The sequence below is a fragment of the Oncorhynchus keta genome, chromosome 20, assembly GCF_023373465.1.
Source record: "Oncorhynchus keta strain PuntledgeMale-10-30-2019 chromosome 20, Oket_V2, whole genome shotgun sequence".
Taxonomy (NCBI): Eukaryota; Metazoa; Chordata; class Actinopteri; order Salmoniformes; family Salmonidae; genus Oncorhynchus; species Oncorhynchus keta.
This window is the reverse complement of record NC_068440.1, coordinates 23,074,711-23,096,429: the sequence shown is the minus strand read 5'-3', so window position 1 is coordinate 23,096,429 and position 21,719 is coordinate 23,074,711. Positions and strand designations below refer to the sequence as shown.

General features: G+C 40.2%; 1 protein-coding gene across 7 annotated transcripts; it reads left to right on the top strand.

Annotated features, from left to right (window-relative positions):
• Positions 1 to 1,858: 1,858 nt before the first annotated feature.
• Positions 1,859 to 21,355, top strand: LOC118371871 (transcription factor Sp4). 7 transcript variants are annotated; one of them, XM_052472381.1, is made up of 18 exons: positions 1,860 to 2,400; positions 2,811 to 2,881; positions 3,750 to 3,854; positions 4,207 to 4,503; positions 4,834 to 4,964; positions 5,100 to 5,601; positions 5,710 to 5,778; positions 5,867 to 5,914; positions 6,000 to 6,086; positions 7,018 to 7,297; positions 15,142 to 15,340; positions 15,415 to 15,640; positions 16,004 to 16,036; positions 16,400 to 16,531; positions 16,862 to 17,059; positions 17,291 to 17,429; positions 18,622 to 18,753; positions 18,859 to 21,355. In XM_052472381.1, the coding sequence occupies exons 1-18, from the start codon at positions 2,394 to 2,396 to the stop codon at positions 19,137 to 19,139; spliced, it is 2,937 nt and encodes a 978-aa protein (XP_052328341.1). In that variant the 5' UTR covers positions 1,860 to 2,393; the 3' UTR covers positions 19,140 to 21,355. The 7 variants fall into 7 exon arrangements, with proteins under 7 accessions (XP_052328347.1, XP_052328346.1, XP_052328341.1 ...); XM_052472382.1 differs by lacking the exon at positions 17,291 to 17,429 and having other exon boundaries at positions 1,861 to 2,400; positions 16,004 to 16,135; positions 16,433 to 16,531; positions 16,862 to 17,066; XM_052472384.1 differs by lacking the exons at positions 16,400 to 16,531; positions 16,862 to 17,059 and having other exon boundaries at positions 1,863 to 2,400; positions 16,004 to 16,135.
• Positions 21,356 to 21,719: the final 364 nt, after the last annotated feature.

Below are 21,719 nucleotides of genomic sequence, written 5' to 3'. Positions count from 1 at the left end.
TTATCTGTCTCCAGCTGCAATTCTAAAATTCAACTATAAAAATAGTGGTATTGATGAGGGGTGTTTTTACATTAAGATCGTTGGAAAGGTTTGGGTTAGTGAACACATTTCAGGAGAAAAGGGGAAGAATCTAAATTGGGCTTGGGGTCAATTGTTGAGTCCTGAGATAGTCATGACCACGGCTAACGACCAGGTGCCTTCCCTGTCTGTCGGGTTAAAATGTGGATGAGTGTGCGTGTAACTTTAGGTAGATCAGTGGAGACCATTTTACATTTGAGTCATTTAGCAGACGCTCCTATTCAGAGCATTCATCTAAATTTCAACGGTTTTACTGAGTTACAGTTCATATAAGGGAATCAATCAATTTAAATGCATTCATTGGGTCATAATCTATGGATTTCACATTGGGCAGGGGCGCAGCCATGGGTGGGCTTGGGAGCACATAGGCTCACTGACTGGTGAGCCAGGCCCAGCCAATCAGAATTAGTTTACAGACCCAAATAATCCTCTGTTTCATCAGGTGTCCGGATGGCTGGTCTCAGAGAGATCACGCAGGTGAAGAAGCCGGATGTGGAGGTCCTGGGCTGGCTTGGTTACACGTGGTTGTGAGGCCAGTTGGACGTACTGCCAAATTCCCTAAAACAACATTGGAGGCAGGTTATGGTAGAGAAATGAACATTAAATTATCTGGCAACCGATCTGGTGGATATTCCTGCAGTCAGGATTCCAATTGCACGCTCCCTCAACTTGAGACATCTGTGTCATTGTGTTGTGTGACACAACTGCACATTTTAGTGGCCTTTTATTGTCCCAGGCACAAGGTGCACCTGTGTAATGATCATGTGGTTTAATCAGCTTCTTGATATGCCACATGTTTCAAGTGGGTGAATTATCTTGGCAAATGAGAAATGCTCACTGTCAGGGTTGTAAACAAATTTGTGCACAACATTTGAGAGAAATGAGCTTTCTTTGTGTATGAAAAATTTTGGGGATCTTTTATTTCAGCTCATGAAACATGGAACCAACACTTTACATGTCATGTTTATATTTTTGTTCGGTATAATATACAGTAGACAGAGAGGCTGTCTGTTATATGGGATAGTCTCTCTGTATTATAAGGGCTGGTCTCTATATAGCAGGGCTGCCCAACCCTCTTCCCAGAGAGCTACAGTCCTGTGGGTTTTCAGTCCAACCCTCATTTAACACACCTGATTATACTAATTAGCTGCTCAACAAGACCTTGACTAGTTGAATCAGATATGCTTAATTAGAGTTGGACTGAAAACCTACAGAACAGTAGGGTTCCAGGAAGAGGGTTGGGCAGCCCTGCTGTATAGTATAAGGGCTAGTCTCTGGTCCTTTTAATATACAGACAAATATACAAACGGAGGGAGAGAGGCAGCGAGAGAGTATCCCTTATAATATACAGAGAGCGAGTGTCCCTTATTCGACGGTGAGAACGGGAGATACACTGACCATATAATAGAGGGAGCGAGACAGACTCACCCCTGTGATAGAGAGGGAGAGAAAGCAGAAGGCAGCGAGAGGCCAACCTTCATCAAAAAAAGGTGGAGGAGGAAAGGAAAGACTGGCCCTCATGATTAAAAAAGAGAACAGAACGTTCACACCTCTCCTCTTGCCCAACCCCCACATCACACAGTCACTGCCTTCTCTCTGCTTCTCACCCTACCTTGACTCTACGCCGTACCAGCGTACAGCTGACCGCAAGGCAGACTGGGAGATGAAGTCCCCGTTGCCACAACACATTTCGAAGGCGAGGCTTCGCTAAATACAACTCCCATCTCAACCCTCGCAGACCGAGTCCTGAATATGTGGGAGGAGCGCACCGCCCACAAAAAGCCACAGTTATCTGTCTCCAGCTGCAATTCTAAAATCCAACTATAAAAACAGCCATAAAATAGTGGTATTGATGAGGGGTGTTTTTGCATGAAGATCGTTGGAAAGGCTTGTTGTAGCTAGCGGCAGAAACATCAGCGGCAGAAAGAGAGGAGAGAGAGCGAGGGGTGTTGGTCTGATGGGTAAATGAAAGTGGGTGGGCCTACCGCGGACACATTACTAACTTGAATTAGAATACATTTTTCCAGTCGATTTTTCCGTTAATGGAATTAACGCGCGTCGGTCGTTAAAGGGTGTTTTCGGTTGGTTTTGAGAAGCGTCGGGCGCGGAAACCGGACCATTTCCCGTTATCACGGGAGGTTTGATTGTCGCTCGAGTTTTGTACCGCCCTTCCTGCCGAGTGGGTGGTTTAGGTGCTAACCGGAGCGACGACACAGCCCAGCTCGAGCTATTCGCGGAGAAAAAAGGCCGTCCTTACCCGGTGCTTTAGCCGGCCTTTCTCCCCTAGCCTCTCCTCTCTGGTTTATGAATGCGTTATGAGTGGTAGGTACCCTCCCCTCTCATCTCCGTCTCCACCCCTCTATCCCTCTTTTCTTCCCCCTTGCTTTCTTTGCATACAGCCTGACAGATATGCAGAAACCGTTTGATGATAAAGAATAGCGTATTCCTAAAACAGGCAACACGTTTCCATAACCGATCTGTTTAGATGTATTAGTCTCTAATCGGGTTCCGATCAATGTGTATGTCTTTTCGCCAGTAGTTGAACCATATGGTGCCACTACACTGTTATAAAACCATGTGCAGGGAAATATTGACATCTTTATAGCCTATTTTTATCAGGTAGTCGCCGTGTACCCACTGTGTTATTGATATATGTGATCACTAATCATTCAGTCCTCCAGTTGAGGACTGATTGATTATTGATCAAGTATTGTTTGATCGATGGTCCTCAGATCAGAAGAAGGAAGTGTCGGGATCAGAAGGAGGGAAACCAGGCAAGAAAGGCAAACGTTCTGGATCACAGGTAAGCTGGTACACACCACTTCCTGGTTCTGTCTAGAGACCATGTTCAGAGGATTGCATTATGTCTATTAACACCAATAATGGACTTGTCTTTGGCTCCATGTCTATGAGATGAGGTTTTTGCAGTATAATAAAACATATTTATTTTATATTTTCATAGCATTTCCATAGCATGTGTTCTGACAGGGTTTCTGAAGGCATGTTTGATTATACTGTTGATATAGACTGTCATGTAGCTTCTGTGCAAAAAAAACCACTAGCTGTCTATACAGGCAGCTTTAGAGGTGTGTGTGTGGATGATATTAAATATTTGCATGCGACCTACACTCCTAGAACAAAATGTGCTATCTAGAACCTAGAAGGGTTCTTTGGCTGTCCCCATAGGAGAACCCTTTTAATATCACTTCTTTGGGTTCCAGGTAAAATCCTTTTGGTTCCAGGTATAACCATTTTGGGTTCCATGTAGAACCCTTTCCACAAAAGGTTCTACCTGGAACCAAAAAGGGTTCTCCTATAGGGACAGCCTAAGAACCTGTTTTTTTTCTAAGAGTGTAGTTCCTTCTTGACTATTGCTCTCTCTCTCGGTCTCTGTATGTTGTCTCTGTGTGTGTTTCTCTGTCTGTCTATCTGTGTGTGTGTCTCTCTCTCTTTCCGTATCTCTCTCTATCTGTCTATATGCATGTTGTCTCTCTCTCTGTCTCTCTCCCTCGTCTCCCTTTGTCTCTCTCAATCTCTGTATCTCTCTCTGTCTATATGTATGTTGTCTCTGTGTGTCTATCTCTCTCTCTGTCTATATGCATGTTGTCTCTGTGTGTGTTCTATGTTTGAATTCCCCTATCTGCCTGTGTGTGTATTCTCTCTCTCTCTAGGATTCCCAGCCGTCTCCCCTAGCCCTACTGGCTGCGACCTGCAGTAAGATAGGAGGTCAGGGAGGAGTGGAAGGACAGGTCCAGTTGCAAGCTGGTCAAATACAGGTAGCCATTAATACTAATTATATAGCTATAAGTTATGTTATTCCTTGTATTAATGTTCTTGTTACTGTTATTTATAGTTGTTACAATGTTGGTAATGTAAGTTCTGAAACAATAAGACATTATAAAGACTCATACATGCTTTATAACATGGTACATACACTACATGGCCATTATAAAGGCTCGTAATGCCTATAACACGGTATATATCTGCAGACTTTCAGTGTACTGTGTGTTGATTGTACTTTCAGATACAGAAACACATAGATTCAGCCAGGAACCAGACTCAGGTTCCTATTCTAGTACATGTTTATTCAATTATGTTTATTTATTGTTTATGTATATTTATTTGCAGTTGCAGGGTGGGCAGATCCAGGGTCATATAGTTGTAGACGCAGCAGGTAATCAGACTCTGGTTCAGCAGCAGTTAGAACTGGTTCCTGCCCAGTTCACTGGTAATGGCTGGCAGATCATCACTACCGCTCCCCAAATGGCCAATGACACTGCCAATCAACCTGTCGCCGTAACGCTGGCCACCACTTCCACCAATGACAGTGCTCCGGCAGGCCGTAAGGCGAAGGCAGTGGGCGGGACTAAAACCATAGCAGCCAATCAGCAGCCCCAGCAGCAGCAGCAGTTCCAGATCATCCAGGTGTGTGTGTGTGTGTGTGTGTGTGTGTGTGTGTGTGTGTGTGTGTGTGTGTGTGTGTGTGTGTGTGTGTGTGTGTGTGTGTGTGTGTGTGTGTGTGTGTGTGTGTGTGTGTGTGTGTGTGTGTGTGTGTGTGTGTGTGTGTGTGGAAAGTTGACTGGAGGGGTGCAGTCATGTGGAAATTCTGGTCCTATAACCTATAAATGTATTTTTCTTAGACATGGAGAGTGGAGTACTATAGACTGTATAGTATTCTGTTTCTGTGTCCAGGTTCAGAACATGCCCACCTAATGTCACTATGTTTTTAAGTAAGGTTATTGTTTGTCTCTCCAGGTGCAAAATATGCCTTCGTCGGGGGGTGGGGTCCAATACCAGGTGATCCCCCACCTGCAGACGTCAGACGGCCAACAGATCCACATCAGCCCCCAGACCGCATCCCTGGGGGGGCAGCACATCCAGATCAGGTAAGTGACAGCTGTTTTAAAGGTCAGACCGGTAGTCTGCATGTTAGAGGTTAGACAGGAGGTTTGGGTGATTTAAAAGTGGTATAATTTACTTTTTACAGATGACAATAGATCAAGTGTTTCTATTCTATTCAGTTCGGCCCAGGGCGGTCTACCAGAGCAGGTCCAGCTGATCCAAACCCAGAACCAGTCCCAGGCCATCCTACAACCGGCCAACCAGCAGGCCATCCTCACTGGCTCAGCCAATCAGACGTTGCAGCTTCGTCCAGCCCAATCCTTCCCGCTACAGATGCAGACCTTACAGGGCTCCCAGACCCAGGTAATGACTACAGTACCCATAAACATCGGCGGTATGACCCTCGCCCTGCCGGTCATGAATAATTTAGCGGGGGGCGGAGCCGTGCAGCTTATCCAAGCAGCCGATGGCAGCTTTACCGTAGCTAACAGTAACCAGCTGGTGACAACAACGGCGGCGGTGTCCGGGGCAGCTACCGGATCATCTGGGGGTACCATAACAACTGTTGCCGGGTGCGATGGAGCATTGTCGGACGGAACACAGCTGAGTTCTGTAGCCGGGTCGGACGGAGGGGCGGAGAGAGACTCACAGAACCAACCCAGCGAACAGAACTCACAGATGGTACGTGATTGCGTGTTGTTGTGACTTAACATTCATGAAATAGAAGGATGTATTGATTGATTGTTGATTAATGAATTGGTTGGTTGGTTGGTTGATTGACATGTCCAGAGCCAGGCCAACGGACTACAGGGCCAATCAGATCCTCCAGGGACCATCCAGCAGGTCATCGTGGGACAGGTGGGTTCTACTTGGCTGCTTTTACCTTTTTTATGGTATTATACTATAATAAATTATATTATATGTTGTTATTATCATCATTGTCCAGATGGGCAACCAGGTGTTGCAGCAGATCCAAATCCAGCCACAGAACCAGGTAACACACACACACACACACACACACACACACACACACACACAGTACATCCGCAGAAAGTTTGTGAGCTGTTTGTTTCCACCAGATCCAAGGCCAGCCGCATCAGATCCAAACCTTTCAGTTAGGACCAGGCGGGACCCTACAGCCCATACAAGCCTTCCAGAACCAACAGGTAGCTAGCTGCTTTCTGCTGCCTTCCCCAAACTGTTGCCACAAAGTTGGAAGCACAGAATTATCTAGAATGCCATTGTATGCTATAGCGTTAAGATTTCCCTTCACCTAAAATAAGGGGCCTAACCCGAAACATGAAAAACAGCCCCAGACCATTATTCCTCTACCAAACTTTACAGTTGGCACTATGCATTCAGCAGGTAGCGTTCCGTTGGCATCTGCCAAACCCAGATTCGTCCGTCGGACTGCCAGATGGTGAATCATGATTCTCCACTCCAGAGAATGCGTTTCCACTGCTCCAGAGACCACTGTCGGCTAGCTTTACACCACTCCAGCCGACACTTGGCATTGTGCATGGTGATCTTAGGCTTGTGTGCGGCTGCTCAGCCATGGAAACCCATTCAACGAACAGTTATTGTGCTGACATTGCTCCCAGAGGCAGTTTGGAACTCGGTAGTGAGTGTTGCAACCGAGGACAGGCAATTTTTATGTGCTACGCGCTTCAGCACTTGGTGGTCCCATTCTTGTGTGGCTTACCACTTCACGGCTGAGTCGTTGTTGCTCCTAGACGTTTCCACTTCACTATAACAGCACTTACAGTTGACTGGGGCAGAAATTTGATGAACTGACTTGTTTTAAAGGTGGCATCCTATTACAGTGCCTCTTTTAAAGTCACTGAGCTCTTCAGTAAGGCCATTCTACTGTCAATGTATGTTAAATGGAGATTGAATGGCTGTGTGCTTGATTTTATACACCTGTCAGCAACGGGTGTGGCTGAAATTGCCAAATCTGCTAACTTAAAGGGGTGTCCACATACTTTTGAATATATAGTGGACATTTCTTCCAACCTCTATGATTTTATTGTGTGTTGTATTGATTTCAATTGAATGTCAATGATTCATAGCCTTCTTAAAATGAATTGATTCCTCCAGGTTCTGATCCGTACCCCAACCCTCTCCTCGTCGGGCCAGATCACATGGCAGACTCTGCAGCTCCCTGGGGGGATGTCTGTGCCCCAGCAGCTGACCCTGGCCCCTGTGGGCGGAGGGGCTGTGGGAGGAGGGGGCTTCGTGCAGCTGGGGGGGGCTCCCCTGACGCTGAGTGCAGCTCAGATCAACCCTGGGTCGGGAGTGCAGACGGTCAACATCGCTGGACTGGGCACCGCTGGGGTACAGATGCAGGGGGTACCCCTCACCATCACCGGACTACAGGGTGAGAACAGAGAGGGAGAGGGGCAGTGTGTGTTGTTCTCCAAATGTATATTTGTTTAGTTTCTGGGGGAGGGTTGGGAGCTGGGGGGAGGGTTGGGAGCAGTGCTACAATGATATTCTACTGTACTGTACGATATTCTACTGTACCATAATGATATTCTACTGTACCATAATGATATTCTACTGTACCATAATGATATTCTACCGTACTGTACGATATTCTACTGTACCATAATGATATTCTACTGTACTGTACGATATTTTACTGTACCATAATGATATTCTACTGTACCATAATGATATTCTACTGTACCATAATGATATTCTACTGTACCATAATGATATTCTACTGTACCATAATGATATTCTACTGTACTGTACGATATTCTACTGTACCATAATGATATTCTACTGTACTGTACGATATTCTACTGTACCATAATGATATTCTACTGTACCATAATGATATTCTACTGTACTGTACGATATTCTACTGTACCATAATGATATTCTACTGTACCATAATGATATTCTACTGTACCATAATGATATTCTACTGTACTGTACGATATTTTACTGTACCATAAAGATATTCTACTATACCATAATGATATTCTACTGTACCATAATGATATTCTACTGTACCATAATGATATTCTACTCTACTGTGCCATAATGACATTCTACTCTACTGTACCATAATGATATTCTACTGTACCATAATGATATTCTACTGTACCATAATGACATTCTACTGTACCATAATGATATTCTACTCTACTGTACCATAATGATATTCTACTGTACCATAATGATATTCTACTCTACTCTACCATAATGATATTCTACTCTACTCTACCATAATGATATTCTACTCTACCATAATGATATTCTACTCTACTGTACCATAATGATATTCTACTCTACTGTACCATAATGATATTCTACTCTACTGTGCCATAATGACATTCTACTCTACCATAATGATATTCTACTGTACCATAATGATATTCTACTCTACTGTACCATAATGACATTTTACTGTACCATAATGATATTCTACTCTACTGTACCATAATGATATTGTACTGTACGATATTCTACTGTACTGTACCATAATGGTATTCTACTGTACCGTAATGATATTCTACTGTACCATAATGATATTCTACTCTACTGTACCATAATGATATTCTACTGTACCATAATGATATTCTACTCTACTGTACCATAATGATATTCTACTGTACCCTAATGATATTCTACTCTACTGTACCATAATGATATTCTACTGTACCATAATGACATTCTACTGTACCATAATGATATTCTACTCTACTCTACCATAATGATATTCTACTCTACTCTACCATAATGATATTCTACTCTACTCTACCATAATGATATTCTACTGTACCATAATGATATTCTACTGTACCATAATGATATTCTACTGTACCATAATGATATTCTACTCTACTCTACCATAATGATATTCTACTCTACTCTACCATAATGATATTCTACTGTACCATAATGATATTCTACTCTACCATAATGTTATTCTACTCTACTGTACCATAATGATATTCTACTGTACCATAATGATATTCTACTGTACTGTACCATAATGATATTCTACTCTACTGTACCATAATGATATTCTACTGTACTGTACCATAATGATATTCTACTCTACTGAACCATAATGATATTCTACTGTACTGTACCATAATGATATTCTACTCTACTGTGCCATAATGACATTCTACTCTACCATAATGATATTCTACTCTACTGTACCATAATGATATTCTACTGTACCATAATGATATTCTACTCTACTGTACCATAATGATATTCTACTGTACCATAATGACATTCTACTGTACCATAATGATATTCTACTCTACTGTACCATAATGATATTCTACTCTACCATAATGTTATTCTACTCTACTGTACCATAATGATATTATACTGTACCATAATGATATTCTACTGTACTGTACCATAATGATATTCTACTCTACTGTACCATAATGATATTCTACTGTACCATAATGATATTCTACTGTACTGTACCATAATGCTATTCTACTCTACTGTACCATAATGACATTCTACTCTACCATAATGATATTCTACTCTACTGTACCATAATGATATTCTACTGTACCATAATGATATTCTACTCTACTGTACCATAATGATATTCTACTGTACCATAATGATATTCTACTCTACTGTACCATAATGATATTCTACTCTACTGTACCATAATGATATTCTACTGTACCATAATGATATTCTACTGTACCATAATGATATTCTACTCTACTGTACCATAATGATATTCTACTGTACCATAATGATATTCTACTGTACCATAATGATATTCTACTGTACCATAATGATATTCTACTGTACCATAATGATATTCTACTGTACCATAATGATATTCTACTCTACTGTACCATAATGATATTCTATTCTACTGTACCATAATGATATTCTACTCTACTGTACCATAATGATATTCTACTCTACTGTACCATAATGATATTCTACTGTACCATAATGATATTCTACTATACCATAATGATATTCTACTCTACTGTACCATAATGATATTCTACTCTACTGTTACATAATGATATTCTACTCTACAGTACCATAATGATATTCTACTCTACTGTACCATAATGATATTCTACTGTACCATAATGATATTCTACTCTACTCTACCATAATGATATTCTACTCTACTGTACCATAATGATATTCTACTCTACTCTACCATAATGATATTCTACTCTACTCTACCATAATGATATTCTACTCTACTGTACCATAATGATATTCTTCTCTACTCTACCATAATGATATTCTACTCTACTCTACCATAATGATATTCTACTCTACCATAATGATATTCTACTCTACTGTACCATAATGATATTCTACTCCACTCTACCATAATTATATTCTACTCTACCATAATGATATTCTACTCTACTGTACCATAATGATATTCTACTCTACTCTACCACAATGATATTCTACTCTACTCTACCATAATGATATTCTACTCTACTCTACCATAATGATATTCTACTCTACTCTACCATAATGATATTCTACTCTACTCTACCATAATGATATTCTACTCTACTCTACCATAATGATATTCTACTCTACTCTACCATAATGATATTCTACTCTACTCTACCATAATGATATTCTACTCTACTCTACCATAATGATATTCTACTCTACTCTACCATAATGATATTCTACTCTACTCTACCATAATGATAGTCTACTCTACTCTACTATAATGATATTCTACTCTACTGTACCATAATGATATTCTACTCTACTCTACCATAATGATATTCTACTCTACTCTACCATAATGATATTCTACTCTACTCTACCATAATGATATTCTACTCTACCATAATGATATTCTACTCTACTCTACCATAATGATATTCTACTCTACTGTACCATAATGATATTCTACTGTACCATAATGATATTCTACTCTACTGTACCATAATGATATTCTACTCTACTCTACCATAATGATATTCTACTCTACTCTACCATAATGATATTCTACTCTACTGTACCATAATGATATTCTTCTCTACTCTACCATAATGATATTCTACTCTACTCTACCATAATGATATTCTACTCTACTCTACCATAATGATATTCTACTCTACTGTACCATAATGATATTCTACTCTACTCTACCATAATGATATTCTACTCTACTCTACCATAATGATATTCTACTCTACTGTACCATAATGATATTCTACTCTACTCTACCATAATGATATTCTACTCTACTCTACCATAATGATATTCTACTCTACTCTACCATAATGATATTCTACTCTACTCTACCATAATGATATTCTACTCTACCATAATGATATTCTACTGTACCATAATGATATTCTACTCTACCATAATGATATTCTACTCTACTCTACCATAATGATATTCTACTCTACTCTACCATAATGATATTCTACTGTACCATAATGATATTCTACTCTACTGTACCATAATGATATTCTACTGTACCATAATGATATTCTACTGTACCATAATGATATTCTACTCTACTCTACCATAATGATATTCTACTGTACTCTACCATAATGATATTCTACTCTACTGTACCATAATGATATTCTTCTCTACTCTACCATAATGATATTCTACTCTACTCTACCATAATGATATTCTACTCTACCATAATGATATTCTACTCTACTGTACCATAATGATATTCTACTCTACTCTACCATAATTATATTCTACTCTACTCTACCATAATGATATTCTACTCTACTGTACCATAATGATATTCTACTCTACTCTACCATAATGATATTCTACTCTACTCTACCATAATGATATTCTACTCTACTCTACCATAATGATATTCTACTCTACTCTACCATAATGATATTCTACTCTACTCTACCATAATGATATTCTACTCTACCATAATGATATTCTACTCTACCATAATGATATTCTACTCTACTCTACCATAATGATATTCTACTCTACTCTACCATAATGATATTCTACTCTACCATAATGATATTCTACTCTACTGTACCATAATGATATTCTACTCTACCATAATGATATTCTACTCTACTCTACCATAATGATATTCTACTCTACTCTACCATAATGATATTCTACTCTACTCTACCATAATGATATTCTACTCTACTCTACCATAATGATATTCTACTCTACTCTACCATAATGATATTCTACTCTACTCTACCATAATGATATTCTACTCTACTCTACCATAATCATATTCTACTCTACCATAATGATATTCTACTCTACCATAATGATATTCTACTCTACCATAATGATATTCTACTCTACTCTACCATAATGATATTCTACTGTACCATAATGATATTCTACTGTACCATAATGATATTCTACTCTACTGTACCATAATGATATTCTACTCTACTCTACCATAATGATATTCTACTCTACTGTACCATAATTATATTCTACTCTACTCTACCATAATGATATTCTACTCTACTGTACCATAATGATATTCTACTCTACTCTACCATAATGATATTCTACTCTACCATAATGATATTCTACTCTACTCTACCATAATGATATTCTACTCTACTGTACCATAATGATATTCTACTCTACTCTACCATAATGATATTCTACTCTACTCTACCATAATGATTTTCTACTCTACTCTACCATAATGATATTCTACTCTACTTTACCATAATGATATTCTACTATACTCTACCATAATGATATTCTACTGTACCATAATGATATTCTACTGTACCATAATGATATTCTACTCTACTCTACCATAATGATATTCTACTCTACTGTACCATAATTATATTCTACTCTACCATAATGATATTCTACTCTACTGTACCATAATGATATTCTACTCTACTCTACCATAATGATATTCTACTCTACTGTACCATAATGATATTCTACTCTACCATAATGATATTCTATTCTACTGTACCATAATGATATTCTACTCTACTCTACCATAATGATATTCTACTCTACTCTACCATAATGATATTCTACTCTACTTTACCATAATGATATTCTACTATACTCTACCATAATGATATTCTACTGTACCACAATGATATTCTACTGTACCATAATGATATTCTACTCTACTCTACCATAATGATATTCTACTCTACTCTACCATAATGATATTCTACTCTACTCTACCATAATGATATTCTACTGTACCATAATGATATTCTACTGTACCATAATGATATTCTACTCTACTCTACCATAATGATATTCTACTCTACTGTACCATAATGATATTCTACTCTACTCTACCATAATGATATTCTACTCTACTGTACCATAATGATATTCTACTCTACTCTACCATAATGATATTCTACTCTACTGTACCATAATGATATTCTACTCTACTCTACCATAATGATATTCTACTCTACTCTACCATAATGATATTCTACTCTACTTTACCATAATGATATTCTACTCTACTCTACCATAATGATATTCTACTGTACCATAATGATATTCTACTCTACCATAATGATATTCTACTCTACTCTACCATAATGATATTCTACTCTACTCTACCATAATGATATTCTACTCTACTCTACCATAATGATATTCTACTGTACCATAATGATATTCTACTGTACCATAATGATATTCTACTCTACTGTACCATAATGATATTCTACTCTACTCTACCATAATGATATTCTACTCTACTGTACCATAATTATATTCTACTCTACTCTACCATAATGATATTCTACTCTACTGTACCATAATGATATTCTACTCTACTCTACCATAATGATATTCTACTCTACTGTACCATAATGATATTCTACTCTACTCTAACATAATGATATTCTACTCTACTGTACCATAATGATATTCTACTCTACTCTACCATAATGATATTCTACTCTACTCTACCATAATGATATTCTACTCTACTTTACCATAATGATATTCTACTCTACTCTACCATAATGATATTCTACTGTACCATAATGATATTCTACTCTACCATAATGATATTCTACTCTACTCTACCATAATGATATTCTACTCTACTCTACCATAATGATATTCTACTCTACTCTACCATAATGATATTCTACTGTACCATAATGATATTCTACTCTACTGTACCATAATGATATTCTACTGTACCATAATGATATTCTACTGTACCATAATGATATTCTACTCTACTCTACCATAATGATATTCTACTCTACTCTACCATAATGATATTCTACTCTACCATAATGATATTCTACTCTACTCTACCATAATGATATTCTACTCTACTCTACCATAATGATATTCTACTCTACCATAATGATATTCTACTCTACTCTACCATAATGATATTCTACTCTACTCTACCATAATGATATTCTACTGTACCATAATGATATTCTACTCTACTCTACCATAATGATATTCTACTCTACTGTACCATAATGATATTCTACTCTACTCTACCATAATGATATTCTACTCTACTCTACCATAATGATATTCTACTCTACTGTACCATAATGATATTCTACTCTACTCTACCATAATGATATTCTACTCTACTCTACCATAATGATATTCTACTCTACTCTACCATAATGATATTCTACTCTACTCTACCATAATGATATTCTACTCTACTCTACCATAATGATATTCTACTCTACTCTACCATAATGATATTCTACTCTACTCTACCATAATGATATTCTACTGTACCATAATGATATTCTACTCTACTCTACCATAATGATATTCTACTCTACTCTACCATAATGATATTCTACTGTACCATAATGATATTCTACTCTACTCTACCATAATGATATTCTACTCTACTCTACCATAATGATATTCTACTGTACCATAATGATATTCTACTCTACTCTACCATAATGATATTCTACTCTACTCTACCATAATGATATTCTACTCTACTCTACCATAATGATATTCTACTGTACCATAATGATATTCTACTCTACTCTACCATAATGATATTCTACTCTACTCTACCATAATGATATTCTACTCTACTCTACCATAATGATATTCTACTCTACTCTACCATAATGATATTCTACTCTACTGTACCATAATTGAAATACGCCTCTTGCCTTTGTTTTTTTCCTAAATCATTTTTAATGATTTAATTACCCAATAAATAAAAATAGTCTATTCTACCACCAGGTCAGCCGCAGGGTCAGGAGGGCGGGGTTAAGGTCCAGTCGTCCCCAGTAAAGGTAACCATGGGTAACGTGGCGGGGTCGTCGCTAAGCCCAGACCAGATGGGTTCTGTCCAGAGTTCGTCAGACCAGGAAGGACCACCCAGCAAGAGGCTTCGCAGGGTGGCGTGCTCCTGTCCGAACTGCAGGGACGGAGAGGGGAGGTACTACACACACACACACACACACACACCACACACTGTCTCTCTCTCTGACTGTGTGTGTGTGTGTGTTGCAGGACCAGTGGAGACCCATCTAAGAAGAAGCAGCATGTGTGTCACATGGAGGGCTGTGGAAAGGTCTACGGTAAGACCAGTCTGTACTGTGGAAAGGTCTACGGTAAGACCAGTCTGTACTGTGGAAAGGTCTACGGTAAGACCAGTCTGTACTGTGGAAAGGTATACGGTAAGACCAGTCTGTACTGTGGAAAGGTCTACGGTAAGACCAGTCTGTACTGTGGAAAGGTCTACGGTAAGACCAGTCTGTACTGTGGAAAGGTCTACGGTAAGACCAGTCTGTACTGTGGAAAGGTCTACGGTAAGACCAGTCTGTACTGTGGAAAGGTCTACGGTAAGACCAGTCTGTACTGTGGAAAGGTCTACGGTAAGACCAGTCTGTATTGTGGAAAGGTCTACGGTAAGACCAGTCTGTACTGTGGAAAGGTCTACGGTAAGACCAGTCTGTACTGTGGAAAGGTCTATGGTAAGACCAGTCTGTACTGTGGAAAGGTCTACGGTAAGACCAGCCTGTACTGTGGAAAGGTCTACGGTAAGACCAGCCTGTACTGTGGAAAGGTCTACGGTAAGACCAGCCTGTACTGTGGAAAGGTCTACGGTAAGACCAGCCTGTACTGTGGAAAGGTCTACGGTAAGACCAGTCTGTACTGTGGAAAGGTCTACGGTAAGACCAGTCTGTACTGTGGAAAGGTCTACGGTAAGACCAGTCTGTACTGTGGAAAGGTCTACGGTAAGACCAGTCTGTACTGTGGAAAGGTCTACGGTAAGACCAGTCTGTACTGTGGAAAGGTCTACGGTAAGACCAGTCTGTACTGTGGAAAGGTCTACGGTAAGACCAGTCTGTACTGTGGAAAGGTCTACGGTAAGACCAGTCTGTACTGTGGAAAGGTCTACGGTAAGACCAGTCTGTACTGTGGAAAGGTCTACGGTAAGACCAGTCTGTACTGTGGAAAGGTCTACGGTAAGACCAGTCTGTACTGTGGAAAGGTCTACGGTAAGACCAGCCTGTACTGTGGAAAGGTCTACGGTAAGACCAGCCTGTACTGTGGAAAGGTCTACGGTAAGACCAGTCTGTACTGTGGAAAGGTCTACGGTAAGACCAGTCTGTACTGTGGAAAGGTCTACGGTAAGACCAGTCTGTACTGTGGAAAGGTCTACGGTAAGACCAGCCTGTACTGTGGAAAGGTCTACGGTAAGACCAGTCTGTACTGTGGAAAGGTCTACGGTAAGACCAGTCTGTACTGTGGAAAGGTATACGGTAAGACCAGTCTGTACTGTGGAAAGGTCTACGGTAAGACCAGTCTGTACTGTGGAAAGGTCTACGGTAAGACCAGTCTGTACTGTGGAAAGGTCTACGGTAAGACCAGTCTGTACTGTGGAAAGGTCTACGGTAAGACCAGTCTGTACTGTGGAAAGGTCTACGGTAAGACAAGTCTGTACTGTGGAAAGGTCTACGGTAAGACCAGCCTGTACTGTGGAAAGGTCTACGGTAAGACCAGCCTGTACTGTGGAAAGGTCTACGGTAAGACCAGCCTGTACTGTGGAAAGGTCTACTGTAAGACCAGCCTGTACTGTGGAAAGGTCTACGGTAAGACCAGCCTGTACTGTGGAAAGGTCTACGGTAAGACCAGCCTGTACTGTGGAAAGGTCTACGGTAAGACCAGTCTGTACTGTGGAAAGGTATACGGTAAGACCAGTCTGTACTGTGGAAAGGTCTACGGTAAGACCAGCCTGTACTGTGGAAAGGTCTACGGTAAGACCAGTCTGTACTGTGGGAAGGTCTACGGTAAGACCAGTCTGCACTGTGGAAAGGTCTACGGTAAGACCAGTCTGCACTGTGGAAAGGTCTACGGTAAGACCAGTCTGTACTGTGGAAAGGTCTACGGTAAGACCAGCCTGTACTGTGGAAAGGTCTACGGTAAGACCAGCCTGTACTGTGGAAAGGTATACGGTAAGACCAGTCTGTACTGTGGAAAGGTCTACGGTAAGACCAGCCTGTACTGTGGAAAGGTCTACGGTAAGACCAGTCTGTACTGTGGGAAGGTCTACGGTAAGACCAGTCTGCACTGTGGAAAGGTCTACGGTAAGACCAGTCTGTACTGTGGAAAGGTCTACGGTAAGACCAGTCTGTACTGTGGAAAGGTCTACGGTAAGACCAGTCTGTACTGTGGAAAGGTCTACGGTAAGACCAGTCTGTACTGTGGAAAGGTCTACGGTAAGACCAGTCTGTACTGTGGAAAGGTCTACGGTAAGACCAGCCTGTACTGTGGAAAGGTATACGGTAAGACCAGTCTGTACTGTGGAAAGGTCTACGGTAAGACCAGTCTGTACTGTGGAAAGGTCTACGGTAAGACCAGTCTGTACTGTGGAAAGGTCTACGGTAAGACCAGTCTGTACTGTGGAAAGGTCTACGGTAAGACCAGCCTGTACTGTGGAAAGGTCTACGGTAAGACCAGCCTGTACTGAGGAAAGGTCTACGGTAAGACCAGTCTGTACTGTGGAAAGGTCTACGGTAAGACCAGCCTGTACTGAGGAAAGGTCTACAGTAAGACCAGTCTGTACTGTGGAAAGGTCTACGGTAAGACCAGCCTGTACTGTGGAAAGGTCTACGGTAAGACCAGTCTGTACTGTGGAAAGGTCTACGGTAAGACCAGTCTGTACTGTGGAAAGGTCTACGGTAAGACCAGTCTACTGAGGAAAGGTCTACGGTAAGACCAGTCTACTGAGGAAAGGTCTACACTGTATAAAATAGAGATTTACTAGTCAATACTGTATAAAATAGAGATTTACTACCCGTCTATACTGTATAAAATAGAGATTTACTACCCGTCTACACTGTATAAAATAGAGATTTTACTAGTCTATACTGTATCAAATAGAGATTTACTACCTGTCTACACTGTATAAAATAGAGATTTACTACCTGTCTACACTGTATAAAATAGAGATTTACTACCTGTCTACACTGTATAAAATAGAGATTTTACTAGTCATTACTGTATAAAATAGAGATTTTACTAGTCAATACTGTATAAAATAGAGATTTACTAGTCAATACTGTATAAAATAGATGTACCAGTCTACACTGTATAAAATAGAGATTTAGAGGTCAATACTGTATAAAATAGAGATGTACTAGTCTATGGAACCAATAAAATATAGAATATTAATTTGATATTACCAATCTGTAATAATATTCTTTCTACCAGGTAAGACCAGTCACCTGAGAGCTCACCTCCGCTGGCACACAGGAGAACGACCCTTCGTCTGCAACTGGATCTTCTGTGGCAAGAGGTTCACACGCTCGGATGAACTGCAGAGACACAGACGGACACACACAGGTACGCACTCCCAAACCCACACACAGACACACACTCTCTCACACACGCACACACAGATATGTCCTGTGTCTATGTTGTTCTTATTCAGATGTACCCATCCTCCAGGTGAGAAGAGGTTTGAGTGTCCAGAGTGCAGTAAGCGTTTCATGCGTAGCGACCATCTCTCCAAACACATCAAAACCCACCAGAACAAGAAGGGAGGGGCTTCTCTCACCATCATCACCACTGAAGACATGGAAGATTCCAACCAGGGTTTAGGCTCCTCCCCTCGCATCGTAACTGTGGAGACACTCTCCCAGGACTCCGCCCCTGCCACTCCAACAGCCTCCTCGCCCAATCAAATGGAGGGAGAAGAGGAGGAGGAGGAAGAGGAGGAGTTTGAGTAGTGACCAGTGACCACTTCCTGTTTAGGGATAAAGCAGGGAGAGCTAAATTCCTGGTTGGTCTCCATGGTTATGCTGTGGCTGTGGAGGTCAGGTGGTCTATTTTTTTTAAATGTTGTTTTCAAAAAGAAGAGAAATATGATGAACTGAATATTACATAAACAGAGGGAGGAATCTGAATCTAAACTAATGAATTAATCTAACGACAGACTAAAGGTATGAATTAGTTGAATGGTGTTTATAACAGAACAGAGGTCAGGGTAAAAGGTATAATATAGATTTATAATCTAAACTTGCACCCTATCCCTTATATAGTGCACTACTTTTGGCCAGAGCCTTCTGAGTAGTTTATGTAGGGAGGAGAATGCCATTTTGGATAGGCTAATTAAACTAGCACAAGACAGAACCCTGGAGTTGTAAAACATCAAGAAGAGACATTGGTTGTGTCCCAAATAGCTAGGGTGCCATTTGAAACACAGCAATTGTATCTCTATGCACAAAGATGTTCCTCTGCTAATGCTGTAATGATGATTATGATGAAGAAACATGATATGTGGCACGGTCCAGACTGTAGGACAGACAGGTGAGAGGAGCAGGGACAGGTGTGTGTATGTGCGTACGTGTGTGTGTTTGAGAGTGTGTGACGATGTATCCCGGTTCAACAGGACTGTAGTTCAGGTAAAGACCAGTCTGATAAACTCTTACTGAAGAAAGACCAGAAAAAGAGGAATAGACCTCTAAAGGGTCAGGAAAAGCACATAGAACATATGTATAAATGATGCATTCCTATAGAAACGCTCTGCATTTGAAATATTAATCGTTTCTATAAAACAAACAATCTAGCTTTCTGCAACAGGCTGTTTAGTGAAAGCAATACTATAAGACAATCCTAGTGAAACCATGTTTACATTAATGACAGTAGAGGAAAAGGTTTCGCTGGTATGAAACAGCCAGTCAGCTCACAGCGTTAAAGGTGCACTCAGCAATATGACATCATCATAACACAGCGGGGTGATTTCCTGCTTGATGCCATATTGCTGAGTGCACCTTTAAGAAGTAGCTTTCCTGGGGTTGGTGGGTGGGTAAGACAGTGTCAATAAGCAGTACTAATGTCAAAACACACGGTGCTCCCACTGATACTCAGAGCAGCAGCTGTTTGTACTAGAACCAGTTTAGAATAGGGCAGTAAATGTGACTCAATCATCGTATCTGAACCCTAAACTTGTATAAAGTATCAACGTCTGAGATAAACAATATGCATTCCAGTAATTAGACATATTTCAAATAATATATATTCACGATATTTCAAGTGATTAGAGATACTCTATTAACAGTGGTAGAGTTCCAGTGTGATTGGACGTTGGTGCTGCTTTCTCTGCATTGTGAAGGTAGAGCCCCCTGTGTGTGAGTCTTGGTACTACAACGCCTTAAAACAAGCAGTATTACACACACGCACACATACACACATGTAGTGGGGGGAAGGGTGAGGCATGGAGAGAAGGGGTTGTGGCAGGGTGGATGTTATTACTATGTGGTTGTTATGACAAGTGTCTGGTGATGTTGCTCTATGTTAGTGTCAGTGCATACGTTTTGAATTGTACTTTAGCTCTTTATTTTCTTAACCCCCCCAGTACATTTTGACACAGATGATTACTGTGTCCAGCTAATCGATTATCTGTTCTATTTTAATATCTGCCTTTTGCTGGAGTGTATCGTACGCGTTGAACAGAGGTGTGTGTGCAGCATGTTGCCTTTTAGTGCTGTTCTCTCTATTTCATTCATCCTAAACTTATTTTGCTACGTCGGTCGTTGTCATGACTGCAGCCCGTCATTTCTACTACTCTTAACGCGTCATAATATGTTTTTTTTTTAAATAACATGAAAGCAAAACGTTCATAAAAATATTTGAAAATTAAATGGTTGAATTACCAACCAGATGTGGATGTTTTCGGTAATATTTTGTGTGACAACCAGTTTTCTTTCATATTTTCTAGTGACATCTCATTTGTAAAATGTTTTTCTAAGCAGTCTGTTGGATCTCCATGATGATTGATAAATCTGGCCTCCAAGGCTGCAGGTTCTTGATTATTGATATTTTATTGATATTTTTAAATCAACTTTGTACAAATGTGTTGTGTGACTGGGGTTAAAGAAGTGAAAAGAGAAAAAAAGACTTTGCCTGCATAACACTTTAAATAAAGTGCTGAAATCAGTCTAAACCTGCCTGTATCACTGCTCTGCTCCCAACCGTGTGTGTTCTGTTGGGTCATTCTCTCACGTGTAAACACTGACCTCTTACTATGAAGTTCCTCTGATAACTTTGGCAATCTCTCTTCCCTCTCTTTCTCTCAGCTGTGTTGCGAGTGTGACCATAGTCTGGTCCTGTGATGGTGGTCACTGAGATTTAAAATGTACAATTTTGCCACCTCTCTTCACACACACACCTGCGGTGCCATAGAAACGTCTGCTGGTGTGGACTCTGTAATTACCTCGGAAGCCGAACCTCCTCCGTTCCCGCCCTTCTCGGGGGGTTACTAGGCAACGAAAGCAGTCTGCAGGCCAGAGGTGCGTGTGTGTGTCTGT

Excerpts from the sequence above, each read along its gene's own strand:
- LOC118371871 (XM_052472381.1), top strand. Across the intron at positions 2,882-3,749 it reads GCAAACGTTCTGGATCACAG|GATTCCCAGCCGTCTCCCCT; the intron begins GTAAGCTGGTAC and ends CTCTCTCTCTAG. Across the intron at positions 15,341-15,414 it reads TGCAGGGACGGAGAGGGGAG|GACCAGTGGAGACCCATCTA; the intron begins GTACTACACACA and ends TGTGTGTTGCAG.